We start from the raw sequence: 17,483 nt of genomic DNA, 5'->3' as shown, positions 1-17,483 counted from the left end.
TTTCCCAGGCATTTGTAAATAGTTTGTTCAGCTTAAGTTTTTCAACACACAAAGGAACGTTCATCTTTCAGTCTATCACACATCTAGTGTCATCACTCAGAATCCACTTGTTCCCACTGCATTCAACCACTTTGAATGCATCTCTTTTTGTATTTTTCTTGTTGTTTTTTATTCTCTGTCAAAGCATCCTTGAGTGTCTAGAAAAGCGCTATACAAGTATCATTTATTATTATTATTATTAGTGTAGAAGTGAAAGTGCCCTAGAGCAGAAATAAATGTACAATTACCTCGAATTTGACCTCCAACACAGTACTTGAGTAAATGAAATGAGTTATATTACACCACTGAGTGAACAAAAACATCAATGAACTCATGTATTAGTTAAACAGATTGTTAACACAGGCAGATATCTTATTCTCTAGAGTCCTGCAGGCACACAGAGGTCATATCCTTTGAAATGATGTTTGACAGTGACCTCGCCTTTTTAATGAAAAATGCAACGAGTAATGATTCTTACAGTTGGAAAACATCCACTTTTCTCCAGTAATGAAAGGGAGGATCTGTACTTTAATCTAATCCCATTTCACCATCTCTCATTCTCTCTGAAAAATACAGCAGCCGGAGTTTTTACTGCTGCCAAGTGAAGGGACCGTAATAACCCCATTTGACCGTCTCTGCACTGTTCACCAGTTGGATGTATAATTGATTTTAAGATTTGTACTGATCACATTTGAGGCTCAGCTAAATCTGCTTTCCCCTCAGCTTCACTGGAGACACAAACTGTCCCTCAACTCCCAACCCTGGAGGTCATTTAGTTTTTCAGTTTGTACTACTCCTGACTCCAAACATGAACAAATAATACAAATGTCTCAAAAAAACCTTTTGCATAATAAAGAATATGATTCACCTTTAACTTTGGCAACAACATGTTTTTTTTTTATAGCACATGCACACTACTTGACAGACGGAGGGAATAATTGTAATGCCACTCCCAATGGACATACATATAAACTCAGTAGAATTCATACATTTTTGAACAATTCTCCCTTTCTCTCGCATCACATAAAACACAGTGACACGAGTGCTGAAATGTCGGCATCAGTGGGTGTGTGTGATATCTATGGGTGTTTTCAACCCAACTTACACGGTTTCCCTCTCTTAAAGATGCCCTAGTTGGAATGATCATTTTTTGCATTGTCTGATTTATGCGACAGCTCAAGATAACAGGCAAGAATAGGAATAGTGGTTTCTTTCATATCCTCGTCAAGTATGCGGTGTGATCTTTACCGCCTGTTTTTGTTCCTCAATTTCACCTTTGAATAGTTGTTGCTCACCGTGTTCTCTACGGATATTCTGTTTCAAGTGCGTTAAATCATTGATTTGTCCCATTTGGAGTTTTCTTTGAGACAACATTTCGTTTTGTTTATTTCTGAAACAATTTCTCATGTGTATTTGTCTTTAACCTCCACAATTTTGTTTTTTTCTAGTCTTATGTAATATTATTCTGGGGTGGAAGTGATCTACATAACTTACATTTTATTTTTTTTAAAGTATGTTTTGATGCTAGGAAACATTCAACATCGATTCTGACGGTCTTCAGATCAGTAGTAGTACGTTCAGTCTTATTAGGTTTTCCTTCTTCGTCGTTTCTTGCTCCTACACTTTGGAGATCCTGGATCAGCTTCCTGTGTATCCTTCCTTATTTCCAAGACCATCAGACACACAGCTGTCAAACTCAGTTCATTCAAAACAGCCTACACAAGCACTGATAATGGGTTATCAGAGAATGAAGATTTCTGTGGCTTTGGCTGTCTTTTTTTTGCTTAGGTTTTTTGAATATATACATATCATTTCAAATGTTGTGATATTTTCCTTTTTAAATTGCAAAACACCATTTAAGAGCCTACTTTCTTTCCTTCACATTTAAAGCCACTTTGAATAGAAAGAATAAAAGCCAGTGTATCGGGAAACAAAGGGAGACTCCATTGACACATTTCCTTCAAAGAAGCCTTGATCACATCACCTTGATGTCAGAGATGTACTTTTTACCCTTTAGATAAAATATAAAAAGATATATATAAAAGAAAGATAAAAAGATGTGTCCCTTTTTATTTCAACTTGTGATTTATATTTATTTATTTGAATCAACAAAACCTTATTTTCCTTGATTAATTATTTTGGATTGATTGATAAGTATGCCAATTTTTCCGAAAGGTATTGTGTCCTTTTATTTGAATATAATAGGGCTGCTAGAGATGAGCTTTTATTATTTATTTCTAGATCAATCTATTATTTCAAAGCCAAGGTGACATCTCTAAACGTCTTGCTTTCCAACAACCAAAGACCTCCAGAGAAACGCAGGAAATCTTTGTGTGTGTACCAAACAGCCTATTCTGCCTTTTTTTGTATGAAATAATGTCTTTGGAGACTAATTAATTAACTAACCAAATAATGGTCATGAATGAGGCGAGGGGAATCAGATTACCATGTTCCTGCAATGCATTTCCTACCCACATAAAACAATCTCTATATATTTAATTTTGGAATAAATTGAAGATCTGCTGACTAGTAGAAATACCCAGTAAGAGAAGCTTGTGATCTAATGGGAACTCTTTGGTCAACGTGTTACTGAATTCGTACTAAAACAGCCTTTTTACAAAACCAGGCAAAGTGCCAGAAGAAGACGACATCTCTTCCACATCTAGACCTAAATCACATCTCTGAAAATTCAGGTTTGGATTTATGTCGTTTCTCTTGTAGTAAAGCACGGTTGATGGAAGAAATTATAGTGATCCAGTTTTTACAGGGCATTAAAATATCTGACAAATGGTCTTCACATAAATCTGACACGAGCTGTTCATCAATGGGTATGTTCAGATGTAATTAACATCTCGCTGTAGATTACCTACTTTTCCCTCATGAAGCAGTTTCTCCTCATCAGTAACACCGTAGTAGACTGTATAGGTAAGGTACAGTTATTCCAGGACACAGGGAGCTGCCTCTAAGAGAAGATCCTAACTGAAGATAGCGGATGAAGTCATATCTCTGTATTTAAATAGACTTTCAGAAAGGCATTAATGTGAATCCCAGCCGCGCTCTGAATCATGGGTGAGTGGAGCTTTACTGCTAAAAGCCACTGATTCTGTCGGTGACAACGAGGATTAAGTGCAGTCAGTTCAGTTTAAAGACTCTCTGTTAAAACTACACATATCTTCTGAACACATGTCATTTACAATGATATAAAATCAAATAAAAGTGGTGAATTATGGCGTTTAAGGAGCTTGGATTTGACTTTAACAATTAAACCATAATCCAATTAGTCTGTTTTTAAATCATCTGTCAACCAGATACACCCTAACTCTAATCTGTCATCCCTAGTTCTTCATAACGTGTATTGGATCGTCAGATCAACTCACTTATCCCCTGTTTCACCCTGAGGTCACCCCAACGCCTGAGACTTTATTAGCCTCTGTCTCCAGTATTACACTGCATATCGTAAGAGCCGCCGTTATCGTTTGCATCATTTCATTCTCGGGTAATAAACTTTGAAGTTCTGCCCAAAAGCGTGTGCTCTGATGAATGATTTAGACGTCTGTCTGTTAAATGTGGCTCTTTCTGCCTGAGCAAGTGAGTGTGAGCTCGTAGGCTGTAGCTGCCGCTGTGTCGGGGGTAATGAGGTGGGATGGGTTGTAACCAAGTGCTCGACGGAGCAAAAGAAAGCCATATGTTTGTCTAAAGTTGTCTCCTTTTGAACTGCTTGGGATGTCATTGTTGTTAAGGCAGCATGTTGTGTGAGTCTCTCTGGGCTCCAGTGCGCCATCAAACTCTCGCTGTGTGTAACGGTAAATAAATGGCAGTCGGCAGCCACTCTGCTGTAGGCAGTGGCTCCGGCCCTTTAATCTTAGCCAGCCTCTGCGCCCTGCTTTTTTTTTTTACTTCTTCTTCTCTGACTAACCACCCTTGACAGGAGAAGTGCAGAGAGGTAGGCTGTCTGTCGGCTGTGGGGCACATTTAAACAAACGAGAGAAATAAAAGAAGGAACGGAAGACAAGAGAGGGAAACTGACAGGGGAATAATTACATGCTGGAGTGAAATTAGCACAGACGAATGGATGAGAGAATAGGGAGCTGCAAAAGAAGAAAGAAAACAGCGGAGCGGCTAGAGCTCTTCTTCTGCAGCGGGTCATGAGAGTTGGTGGGAGCTGAGGGAAAATTCTGAGCGTTGTATCCCAAACTTAACAGGTGTAACAAATTCAAGGAGGTAGTCATTTGCCGTCGCCGGCCTCGCTGCTTTTAGTTTAATAGAAATATGAGTAGTTGCCCAACAGGGAGTGCATCCAGAGCTGTTTGAAATGTAGAGAGAGCGAGGGAGGCGGAGATGAAAGAAAGAGGGGAGGCTGGAGCTGGATGCTGTCTACTACTCTGGATATCCCTCTGTGGTTTTTCCTTAAAAGTCTATGAACCGCAGAGAAATCCCCCCGCTGAAATGAATTTATTTGTGTGTACATTAGTCTTAATACATACTTTAAATATATCCTGTAAATCATGCATAAAGCACTGCGAATAGCACTTGCGTTTGATAAATAGCCTCAATTTCAATTAATAGGATCATTAAAGCCAAGAGGAAAGGGCAGCGGGTGCTGCTGTGAGCACTCTGAAAACATCACACACTTACTACAACTCTTGACAGGCACACCCCGTCTCTCTTTCAACATTAAAGGCAGACAACACGACAGCACACTCAAGGATTACTGCGAGAAGATCCTAACTGATGGGGCCGCCGGCATAATTGTGATAAATGACGGTCTTTTGTTAGCGTGCCACACTGAGAAGCAAAGAGCCTGCTTTTCTGGCTTGAATGCTCCCCTTCCAGCATAAGAAAAAAACATGCAATTTTCTGTGACTGCATAGGCCCATTGACTTTAATATAGTGGCATTTTTTGAACATTTGAAGCAGTTATTTGTCCCTAGGGCCTGCTGGCTATGAATAATGTGGACCCTATGTGGGTGACAGACTGCCAATAAGGCTGCTACATGATGGCCAATGAACTGTCAACACTAGGCGAGTATGAAACACTTTATTAGTTTACACTCTGTCCTGGAGGTGTAACCGACGGACAGCTGTGGAATAACTTCACAGTGTACACATGGCATATGTCCAAGTCCCACATGGTTCACATAATGCGTGCGTACGCCTGCTGGACTCAGAGGCTGCAGCTCCATGAGGAAACAAGGCACTTGACTGAACGGTACATCGGCAACACCTGCTGCTCTGACCCTTAATCCCATGATGCCTATGTTCTACAACACCCACGTGAAAACACATTAGAGAATGAAGCGCTCCATCCATAATTAAAATGCAAGTTAATCTAAAGTGGAAAAAAAGGGATTTATGCTTGGGACAGGCAGCTTTTTCTTTCTTTTTTAAATGACTGAAGGAGACTTTGAAACAAGTACAGACGACAGCAAAACATACATTTTAAATGTGATCTGAAACAGTAAAGGGATTACTTACATTGGAATTCTGTCTCTGTAAACACTGTTGTAAAATAGACCGTAGTTTGTGTTGGAGTAGGATTAAGATGACGCACAATTTCCATCTTTAAGCCCTACGATTGGAAGGTTTTATTTATGGAAACTGTCTTTTATAAACATTTGGCATTTTGAGTTATGCACATTGTGTTCTGTTAGAATTGCCGCAGGAGAGTATTAGCATTAACAGAAAATAGGTACAGCATGTATCTAGAAAATCATTCGCTAAAGTTAAAATTCTACATTTTAAATATTACAAAGATGTCATTGTACCAGTTTGTCGGTCATGGTCAACCACAGAGTCTGCAGGATGACACTGTCAGCCTGGTCAGAAAATAAAAAGTGACCAGCCGGTGTTTCCTTTTTGTCTGAACGAAGCTGTGGCACAGTGACACCTCTGTTGCCAACCAATTGTGTCGGGACCCTCCTCATTGTTACATCTGAGTGGTCATGAGTGTATTAAAGACATATGAGGAGAAAACATCTGTGTTCATATTTTATTTTGCTCTCTTACTTTTTGCTTTTTTGTTGTGAGAATGTTTAAAACTTCACCCCTTCAGGTCTTTAAAATATATCCACATAGGAAAAATGCAAGAAGGAAACATCCCCTGTGAATAGACCATGATTCATGAGGCAACAAGCCAAAAAGGTTTGCCTCCTCTGGATTTGACTCGACATTGAAATACTGTAGCAACGTGTAAAGTGAGTTTTACATGCAGATGGGCTTTGAATCCTGGCTCTGGTGCTAAAGGAAGAGTAAATCATCACTCGTCTGTATTTCTCTGAGAAAGGTCTCTGCAAAGGGGCAGAGAGAGAAATGTAGACTAAAGGTCACGGTCTCTATTCTGGCATCTAATGGAAGAAAGATCACATTTTTCTGACAAGCAACATGATTTCAACTCGTAGAGTAGATCACAGATGAGAAACTGTATATGGAGCGCAACACATTCAACACATTTGTGTCAGTTTGGGCAGCTGTGCCATGATTAAAGAAGGGAAGAAGCAGACTTCAACAAATATTTCTGGAATATTCTTTACAGGCTGAAATGTGTTCACAGTGTTCAATTAAAAAAACACACTCTCACAAATCCCAGCAATGCATTTTGAGTTATTATTAGCACAACAAAATGTGCAGAAATCCAAGCTTGTCAAATGCATTTCCACAGCTCGGCATTACACCCATCAATGTTGCACTGAAACTCAAAACGATGTATCTGTTTGGTTGTGATACTCGCCCTGCTGGTCCGAGTGTGATCACATTTTGTGTGCATGCGTGTATGTTCAGATCCTCTCTAGAGTTCATGGGAGATGAAAGAGGGTACTAAGGGCGTCTCTGCGGGCTCCAGGCTGGCATGAGAGAGATTGTGGCTTTGGGAGCGAGACAGTGTGTGAAAATGAGAAGGGGGGGCTTTCCCCTGAGCCGGGTCCTCTCCCTGCTCTGAGCCCTGGCTCGGCAGGGTGGGGTCTCCTGGTTCTGCTCCGGCCACGGCCCCCGCCCCGGCAGCTCCGCGCTCCTGCTTGTGTTTCTCCCAGGCGGAGCTCAGCTTCACAGCCAGAGCCAGCAGGTTCTTCCCCAGGAACACGGTGGACACGCGGGGGTCCCGGTACCACAGCATGCCGGTGCCCCTCAGGGCCAGGGTGAAGATGTTGATGGTGACCAAGCTGAGCCACGGGTACAGAGCCTCCTTACGGGGCCCCCTCTGTCCCGGCAGGCCCGTGGCCCCCAGCTCGGTGAGGGCCACACAAGGCAGCAGCAGCAGGAGGGCGTAGCAGTAGAAGAAGACCAGGCCCTCGGCCCAGATGGGCAGCTTCTGCTCGACGACCCCCCCCGACCCTACCACCCCCCCTTGGGCCTCCCACAGCCCGGCCTGCAGGTCCAGCACATCCAGCAGATCCACCACCACCCACAGGAGCCGGCTCCGCACCTCCTGCTTCCTGCGCTGCGGGGTCATGTGGTCGGCCCCCGTCAGGATGAGGAACAGCGAGGGCAGGCAGATGGACAGCAGCAGCGTCAGCGTCTTCCTGGCCAGCGGGTCGGGGGGGCGGCGCTCCTGCCTGTAGTTATGGCAGACGAAGAAGAGTTTGAGCTGCAGCAGCGACAGGAAGAGGAACCAGAGCGCGTTGGCAAAGCCGCGGCGTGGCGACCTCGCCTCCGACATCACGCCGGCCGACACGAAGCGCAGCGCGAGCAGGAAGCCCAGATCGCCTAGCAACACCACGGCACACTGCCACACACTCGGCCCTGGAGGACCACGAGCTCCCAGCATGCTCTGCTCCAGCAGGTAGAGGTCCACCACTGCCATCGTGCTCACTGTGACCAGGGTTGATACGCACACCTGGGGCGTGGGCACCATGCCTGAAAGAGAGATACAGATGTATGATCGGTAAATTTGAAACATGGGCACAATTCAAACTCTGCTCACATTGCTCCACACACCGCCATCTGTGCTCAGAAAAAACAACAAATCTGCAGGAAAAGTCATTGTAAAATAGTTTGATGCCTGTTGCTATGGTTAAAGATATTGGCTGCCCAGTAAGCATTGAGCTCCCTTCATCTTTGTCCAAAGCTACATCTATCCTGGCTGCTCAAGCTGAGAAGCTAAATTGTGCTTTTTTGAAACTCTGCGGCTCAGTGAATTAAATAGTCTTTATTTTCCATAAAACTCCTCACATTATTCCTTCCTAGTCCTCAGCCGTGACTTTTCTGTGTATTGTTGTTATTTTGTGCTTTTTTTTTGTACTCGTCTTATTCATTATTAATCCATTTCATTGAGGCGCAGCTCGGTGCTCTGTCAAAGCCTTTTCTTTTCCTCTTTGGTCTGCCATGTTTATTCACATACTGTTCTGCAGTCTTTAATAATCGCAAATTCCCCTCTCATCTCAGATGAATATTGATAACTTGCTATTTGTTTGGGAGGCGTTCGACTCATGTCTTTGTGCACACACTGTGTACAGTTGGGTGAAAGCATGCTGGCAATGCTAATTTGGATTTCTTTTTTTTGTTGCAGCTTATACATCAGCCGCGTTCAGTACAAACCTCAGTATTGACAAAGCGTGAAAAATGAGCATTGACTTTACAGCGTAATCGAACCGAGCTGTCTTTATCCTGTTCAGCTGAAAATCACAGCACCGACCAGTGGAATGTCTGTTATGTGCTCAGCGCCACTCGGGGGTGTCAACCTCTCAACTGGATCGATGGCATTATAATATAAAATCACTATCAACTCAGATGTGTCGTAATGGCAACAGTTCGGGGTGATCGAGCGAGAGATTGTCAGCACGATTGCGACCTCTGAGAAAAGTCTGCCAGTGAAAAGTGTGTATTGATATGTTGCCGATGGAAGACACATCACTTCCCTCTCCGTAAGACTAACAGGAGCTCTGCCATATCCTTGCCGCTGTCTGAATCATTGAAGAAGAGGAACTCCTCTGGGGAAAGAGAGGGTTTGAGATTGTCTATTCGGTGTGGGGGGATGGAGAAGGAGCATACAACTGCGAGTGAAAGATTAATAGGCCTCTTGGCTGTCTACATGCCTAATAAAGCGTTACGGCGTGATGGTAATAGTTCATAAATAAGCTCAGGGTGAGAAGGGGTGAAAGTGATGAAGAGGAAAATATTCAAATGCAGATAGAAAGTGACTTCCACCCACTTACGTGAAGACACGCAGTTCATGCACCAGCGTGGCATGGATGAATCCAAATGTATTCATCACCAAGGCTATTGAAATGTCACAGACATTAAAGTTCGTCCTGAAACAAATGAATCAAAGCGATGAGGAAAGAAACGATCTCGGCTGATTAATCTGCTGCATGCGAGGCATTGTGGGAGGACAGGCGTGGATCCTGCCAACATTCGTATTATCTGGTTGTCTCCATCCTTTTGTCCCACCGCTTACTGCAACTCGATTATCATTTCCCCCCAAAATGGAGTGATTTTCCCCAAGCAGATCGAGAGGATATTAGATTTTAAATGTGTCTTTTATTTTTTGTGAATCTGCAGCTTGGGCGGGGGGGTTGGAGAAGTTTACACCCTCTGTGGCAGCTGGCTATTACTCGAGGTCATTTCTCTCAAGATACTCCACCTGAGCCTTACATTTCGCCCCGGAGAAAATCTCCCTGTCAGCCCCTTGTTTGTGTTTTGACTCCCTGTCAACACTGGGTAATTTATTCCACTCTGACTGAGGGACCGGGATGACAGCCCGTGTGTCCACGCTCATCAATAATGACCAAATTCATCATATCCCTGTCTGGAAAATGCCACTGCTGTTGACAAGATGAGGCAACCCATTTGGCTGTAAGCATGAGTAATGGCATGTAATGGTGTGCAGGTGAAAGGTGTTTTCATTTTTTATGTGTTCTGATTTGTACTGCAAATCCATTTCCCCCCAATTTGCTTTCACTTGTGGTCTCTAAGCTTGTGTGCCACAGCTGCACATGGCTCTCTCTCCATCTGCACCATGTGTCTGCCTTATCTGCCAAAAATAAAGCTCCCAAGTTCCCTGCATCACACACTGACAGAGATAAAGCAGGGGGTGGGGTTGCCACTTGTTTTTATATTGGGTGATTTCCGTGTGGACAGAAATCTGTAGAGCAAAGATTAATTTGTGTACACCCACAGTTTATCTCCACAAACAGCCCTGAAAGAGCTCCAAATCACATCAAAGAGCAAATCCTCCCCCAGTTATCACAGGTGGAGCACCAAGGGCATCGGGACAACATCTATGCCATTGTGTGCAAACTAATTAATTAATAGAAAGCCAGGCAGTGTGCAATTCCTGATAATGCCCTGCTGAATAAATCCCCTCTCCAGACTTAGAGCCACATGACTGAAACATCTGTTGATTTGTGAGGTAGCAGCCCAAGTGCTGCCCGAGGGGCTTTGTGTTATTTCTTTTTTTTTACAGAGTTATCACGCTTGGTTTTTTTTTCTTTCTTGAAAAATATGATTATCAATAGCTGCCCCAGCATGCAGTTCGACGCCTTGTATCCTCCGGAAATGTAGCGATCAATGTGAAACCGCTTCTCTGCAACACCTGTTTCATAACTGCCCTATTAAAAGCAGGTGCTTATCCGTGCATGGCTGATAATAAAGTGAATCTATAGTTACCGAAACCATTCGTCTTCCACTTGAGCTTGGATCCTCCTGGCTTGATTTACGGCGTTTTCCTCCCAAGTAGAAGCGCAGTATGTGACTAATAAAGTCTATTTTATTGTCGCTGATGATCTGTCGGTGATAAAGTCCTCTTCTTACAGTCCGGGTGTTTGTTTAGACTCCAGGAGAAGGCTCATCTCGAGGCTTGTTAGAGGAGGAAGTCATCGCCACAGCCACGCCAAGCACACCCGAGTTTGCAGGAACAAAAAAAAAAAACCCGGCTCATACTTATCGAGATTTCCCCCTCCGTGCAGATCTGGCATGGCCGATGTCTGCGTGGTTTGTTGCAAAGGCTCCGCTCCGGATCTGTCACCTCCCGCAGTGTCGGTGTGTCTCTCCGGTCTCCGGCTGCTGCGGCTCCGTCGGGCTCCGGCTGTGCGCAGCAGCCGGGGGAAGTCGCTCAGAAGTGGGGCAGCGGCATTCAGGGGCACCGTTGGATCATTAAAGTGGAGACCGCAGACCGAGAAGATGGCTTTGCGAGGCGGTGCAACAGCGAGAGGAGGACGGCGAGAAACTCACTCACGCTGTCCGACTTCGGTTGTGGTGTTAATTTGTAAGCAGGCTACGTGCTCCACTCCAGACCTCCCACCCTCCTCAGTTTCTCCTCCTCTCCTCCAGGAGCAGCTGGGGAAGTTAAGCTGGAAGATGCTATGAATATTTGAGAGCACCCAGTTACAGTATAGCCTGCTCATTGGTTATGGTAATCATGGTGATTGTGTACTTGCAGAAGAATAGTTGCATTGTTTAGAGTGCAGGCAACACACCTTATTTACCCCTTTCTGGAAAAAAGAGCGGAGGAGCGAAAGCCGCTTTTAGCCTATAGACACACTCAGAGCTCCGATGTTACAACTTTAATTAGTCCTCCTTCTGTCTACTTACAGTCTTAGTCACACAAGGAAATCATTCCTCTGTTGTAGATTAACTCACTATGCCAGGCTTACTGCACACTGAAACAGAAGGATTTGGAATGTATGCAACAGATCCAGTCTAAAATTAATCTTATGGAAACTGTTTTTATAGAAAGAGCTTTCCTCATTAAAACATTTAATTTTGGTTTCTTTGTCTGCCGTGGATGTGTTTTTTAAGAAAATGTCATATAGCAGCACCACTTCTTTAAGGTCTTGTTCTTTCAGGTGCATCTGAAGGTATTCCATTGTGCACTTTAGCAAAGGTTCAAGACCTCCGCTCCCTCCTTCAGTGTGCCCGATTCATTTTAGAGTGTGAGGTTTAATCAGACTGGTGAAAGGGGATGGAGAGTCATCTTTCTTGTCAGATTCAGCTCTGCGCTCCACTGGCTTCCAAGAGAAGAGATATTTTTCCATTTTCCTCACTTAAGCAAGCATTTTTTTTGTCCTTCAACCCATCTTTCCTTTTCGCTGCACCCTCTCCTCATGTTTACACCAATCTCTCCTCCATCCTGCTACTATACACCACCCACCCCCTCTTTCCTTTTTTTTGTTTTTTGTTTTTCCTCCCCGTGGGTGTGGTTGAAGGTCATTCTACAAACTGGCTTACTTTCAGAGAGGGGAGAGAGCGGTGGAATAGCAGAGGAGGGCGAGGGGCAGCCAGGCGGGCCGGCTGTCCACAGGACTGTGCACTCATCACTTTTTGCTTCAGACATGATTGGGGAAGTTTGGAAGGACACATGGGGCTTAGAGACTGTCCAAGAATGCTAAAGGCATCAGCACTGAGTCATGCTCCACATCAGGACCGAGGCTGACCTCCACAAACACAGAAAAATCTTCCCGTCACCTTGTGCCTTTTGGCTTTTTCTACATGTGTCCTCTCGGAGTGTAAGACATGAGTGAAGAGCTCCCATATAGCATGGCCCACTCATGATGGACAGTAAAAGCTGCAGGAGGATTGGAGATGTTGTCCTTTTTTTATTACAAGCATTTTTCTTCCTTGTCCAAAATCTGGCAGCTATAATACCCACGATGCAACTTGACCCCCGACAGTTGTTGCCTGTGATCTCGGTAGGGGTGTCTTGACGGTATTAACAATAAACAGTATTCATGTCATATGAATAATACACATAAGATAATATTGTGTAAATTATTCAGCATGTAATAAATACACGCTTTTGTTTCTGATATGATATCAAAGGTTCAAAGGAATGTATTGTTATATTATGCACAGTAGCAGCAGTGTGGGTTTAGAATTGACAATCGAGAGTCTGAGGCTCCTCCACTGCAACACACAATAGTTAAGACATAAATACATTTAAAATATAGTGCAAGAAGAGATAGAAGTAATGCAAGGGATGGTGCAAGTTAAATGCGGTAAAACAACTGAATTTAAAATGCAGTGTTTCCCATACATTGATTTATTTTTTATTTATTCGTCCGCCACAAATGGATCTCATAAAAAAAAAAAAATGTTTTACATTTTTATTTTTGGTGGTCTAATGCAGGGGTTCCCAACCTTTATTGTGCCAAGGACCGGCAGATACATTACAAAAAATGTGCGGACCGGTTGTCAATTTTAACTGATTTGAATATTTACTCACCAGCAGGTGGCAACAGAGGCTAATTGTATTTAACAGCCTGAAGAAATACCAATATGCATCCAAAACATATTAACACAGTTTAAAACCAGGATACAATTCAAACAAATTAGGACCACTGTACACATATTGATATAACTGAAATGTCAGGGAGATCCCTGGGCTTGTTTGCAAGCAATAATAACGTCATACCGGGGCGCTTGTTCCGGTGCACTCCGACAGCATTTAGCACTACATCGAGATTAAGATTAAACTAACTTCTTTTGGGAACACCCACATACCTATGGAGTTGGCCAGATGTGTGTAAATTACTGTTCATGGTCATTTGAAAACAAATGCCGTTGTTGGACACACACAAACACACCGAACATACACAGCGGAGCCTTTGTGACCGGACATTTCCTTCATACAACGAGTAATAGGGGGAATAATCGGGCCGTTCGATGTGTGTGTGTGTAGAGGTGTGTGTGGTTGCAGTGGGGAACACAGTGAAGGCGGTGTGTACGCGCTGGTGCTGCACTTCTCAGAGGTTGCCTCCTGATGCTGCAGCCATTTCATGAAGTGAAGGAGGCTTTACAAATAAAAAAAATAGCTCTACACCCCTGGCCGCAATGTCCTTAAAATGAAGTCCGAGTTCGAAATATAATGTATGCACTGCCATTCCCCCACAAACATAACAGTCTGCGATTAAACGGCTGTCTCCTGTCTGCTCCACTTCCTATTGGCGCACCAACTGTAACTTTCTCTGCGCACGAGAGGCTGAGACCTTATGCTAACCAATTTTGATTTATTTTGTATGTTTTGGATGAAATAATATGACTGGTATAAAATAAAATAAAATAAAAATAAAATAAAAACAATCTTTGAATTTTTTTTGATAAAATATTTTTATATATTTATAATTCTACAAATATTAGGATAAACTCACAGCTATTTCGCGGCCCGGCAGTAACACCTCCGCGGGCCCGGTACCGGTCCGCGGACCGGGGGTTGGGGACCCCTGGTCTAATGGATAGTGAGGTGGGCTGATGATTGGAAGGGTTGCGAGTTCAAATCCTGCCTGGAACACCAGTAAGTTGCTTTGGAATAAGGCGTCTGCTAAATGCCTAAATTGTAAATTATATTTTTGGGAGAATAAACCCCACAGATCCTCAACTCCGGACGCAACACAGAGCAACAAGAACGTTGTCTACAGTAGCCATGAACTTGCATGTATTTTCTTATTTGAGGGGGGGGGGTGGATGCGTGGGCCACCCAAATAGGTTAAGGGGCCTTTGGCTTTTCTTGCCGGTGCCCCCACAAATGGAATCAAATTCTGTGGGAAACACTGAAATGTAATACTGTACGGGTGGAATAAAGTAAATTACTGTATTTTGTAATAATAAATGGGTGAAATGTAAACAGATCGTAAGATACAGACTCTCTCAAACTGCATACACTCGTATTTTGAGTGCAATGCATTTGCCTAGAGACAAAACGCACAGTAAAAACATTTTAAAGAGGAATATTTCTGAAATTATTTTTGCTGCTTTTCTAGTTATTTCCAAAATATTAGTATTCTGAATAATCTTTTGCCGCAACAATCGTCAGAATATTGTGACAGCCCTACTAGAGGTAATTTATCGGATTTCGTGGAGCTCCCTCTGGAGCCACAAAAGGCTTTACACAACTTTGTTCACTTATGCTGTAGTCCTCCCTGAGACCTGGAAACAGACTTTGATGTGGAGGATCAGTGGAGCTCCCCTTTGAATTAAACCTTTTATTGTGCAAAATGCACTATTATCCCTCGGCACTCCATAAACACACACGGGCTTTGTCAAACCGTCGCTCGCTGTTGTTGTTGCAGCCTGACTTTATTCCAACCCCTGCCTCTCTTCCTTTGTCTGCCTCCCCTCCACTATCAGCTTGTCTTGTGATCTTTTTGCAGACATCTCCAGCGTGGAGCCTCAGCTGCCTGCAGTTCAGGCTCCGGTGTTTCTGCTGCAGCCTCCACACGTGATTAATCATCTGAAGTGGCAAAAAGCACAACACTGTCAGGACTGTGAGAGGGACCTAATGGAGTTGAAAATGTGATGTTTTGTCGTGATGCTATCCATTTTGTTCCACCCTTCGCCCGCTTGCTTGCGTTCACCATGCCCTCAAACGGAAAACTCCTCTCCCTGTGCCAGGTGGAAAAAGTGAAGGCTTCCTTTTTATTAAGCAGAGATCAGTAAGCACTGCTGAAGTGTTTGGCTTGTATCGGTGCTTATAAAGAAGAGTCCCTGAATGTGAACGCTCGGTCAGATCTCCACTCATGCTTGTGTGAGCACGATCCTCGGCTCTTATTCACAGGGTGGTATATTGTCCTCAGCACAGTTCACTGGAGACTGTGGGTGAACATCGTTTCCATTTTCCACTTTTAAGACTAATCCATTGATTCCAGGGCAGAAAATCAGGTAAAATGCATGTCCAGCATGAACTCAATTTATTTAGTTTTGCTGTGTGCATTGGTGTCTGTTAGACCTAATCTGAGCGGCTCAGCCTCTCAGTTTGCCCCTCTGCCGCTGAGGGTTTTCAACATGAAATCTAATCAGCTGTATAACGCACAATGGGGCAGAATGTGATAAAATGCCAACAGCGAAGCAGATTAAATGAACAAGGTAATGAATGGGAGTGTTTCACACTGAAGAGTTTAATTAACCTCCCACCAGCTTCTCTCCACAGCAACACCTCCGTCACCGTATCCCAGACCCTCCGCTGTGTCGATGGCCCGCGGCAATTTATCAGGTGGCCTTGTGTGCCTTGGGCAGTTAATCCTCCGTCTTGCCCCAAGGCTTTATCTCGAGTCTGGGTCCTTTTTATCTCCATGTTTGCCACGCTTCCATAAGCACAATACTCCTCTTGACCTCCTCACCCTCTCTTTCTCATCTCCTCCTTCACTTTCTCTTCCTCTCCATTTTCCCTCTTGTGTTTTCTCAGAGGCAGAGACACCTGTGACCACACACAGCAAACACTTCCTCCCCGTCAGCAGTCCCTGGCAGCTTAATATGCACACGTATCCACTCTTCAACGGATAGTCCTGTCAGACCGAAATGAGGCCGAAGTGTTCATACATAAACATACAAAGCTCACTCACCCATATTCACGAGGACCTCTTGCAGCCTCTCACTTTGCGCCTCTCTTCTCCTGCTCTTCACCTCAGTTAAACAAACCTCTTCTCATTGTTCAAATATCGAGCACGACGACTGCTGGCCACATTCTGACATCTTTAATATACCACAGCTGTCTCTCTTTTCTCAGCCCTGTTTCTCTCCTCCCCCCACACACACACGCCATCCTGCCACGCCAGTGCTACATCTTGTTAAAAAGAGTTAGTGAAGCTGAAAGGCCAATCACATTAACACGGAAGGAGTGTCAAAGAAGACTGCAGAGGATATGGTGGAAGGGTCAATTCAAACGGACACTTCCAAGATTTTTAATTGCAAACTCCTAATTGCTCTCATAATTACGAGTAATAAGACTCTGCCGCGCTGATCTTGAATGAATCATTTAGCAATTAGGGACCCCTGCCGTAGCTGGATGTGACGGCGGGAAAAATCTTGGTAGATTAGCGTTTAATCCCGTTTCCAAGGATATCAGAAGTCTTTGAAGATGTGCGGCTGAATGTCCTCGCCAACAACTGGCGTGGAAGGCCTCGTGTGATGGGCTGCAGCCATTTTGTACTGGAGAGCGCCTGGGATTGAATCAGTCATGGCGGTAGACAGGGGATTTATCCAGCCGCTCGGACTCCAGGATGATTAGATGCTCGGATGCAGTGAGCGGGGTTAGAGATTTGGCCCGGGGCATAACGGCTGCTGTTCTGTCTCTCTGATAAATGTCATGCGAAGTTGGACCTTGCTTTCGTTGGAATCCATCCCCCTGCCGCACTTAAGCTGTGCTTGCTAAAGCCAGCATGCTTCAATCAAAGTCATTACCGCAGTTTTACTATCAAATAGCCCGGGGCCAAAATGAGACTTCCTCAGCCTGCTATCTTCACACGATGAGATGCTCGGACTCGTGTGGAACAGCTTAATTAAAAAGTAATCACCTGTCTCTGGTGGATACTGCATTGTATGCGTAGCTCAGGGCAAACTGTGTGTTATCCCCCAGAGGGTCGTGTTACATCCTCTTATTTGCCACTCTTTAGCTTTCTTTTAAATATTTGCTCTAACATTTTCTTTTCATAGCAGTGGAGGACTTTCTGGTCAGGGAGGCCGTGTGAAGTCTTTGCCTCGGTCTATCTTTAGAACAGCCGCTCCTCTGCCTGCATAATGTG

At 44.0% G+C, this 17,483-nt stretch overlaps 1 protein-coding gene across 2 annotated transcripts; it reads right to left on the bottom strand.

Annotated features, from left to right (window-relative positions):
- Positions 1–5,100: 5,100 nt before the first annotated feature.
- Positions 5,101–16,368, bottom strand: tmem265 (transmembrane protein 265). 2 transcript variants are annotated; one of them, XM_010786196.1, is made up of 2 exons: positions 16,305–16,368; positions 5,101–7,887 (listed from the first exon to the last, which is right to left on the bottom strand). In XM_010786196.1, exons 1-2 carry the CDS (start codon positions 16,306–16,308, stop codon positions 6,824–6,826), a joined length of 1,068 nt encoding a protein of 355 aa, XP_010784498.1. In that variant the 5' UTR covers positions 16,309–16,368; the 3' UTR covers positions 5,101–6,823. The 2 variants fall into 2 exon arrangements, with proteins under 2 accessions (XP_010784498.1, XP_010784499.1); XM_010786197.1 differs by lacking the exon at positions 16,305–16,368 and adding an exon at positions 10,639–11,292.
- Between the last annotated feature and the right edge of the window lie 1,115 nt (positions 16,369–17,483).

Source organism: Notothenia coriiceps, unplaced genomic scaffold (assembly GCF_000735185.1).
Source record: "Notothenia coriiceps isolate Sejong01 unplaced genomic scaffold, NC01 NC01_scaffold00028800, whole genome shotgun sequence".
NCBI classification, from domain to species: Eukaryota; Metazoa; Chordata; class Actinopteri; order Perciformes; family Nototheniidae; genus Notothenia; species Notothenia coriiceps.
Note: the sequence above shows the minus strand (reverse complement) of the source record. Positions and strands in the feature narration are given on the sequence as shown.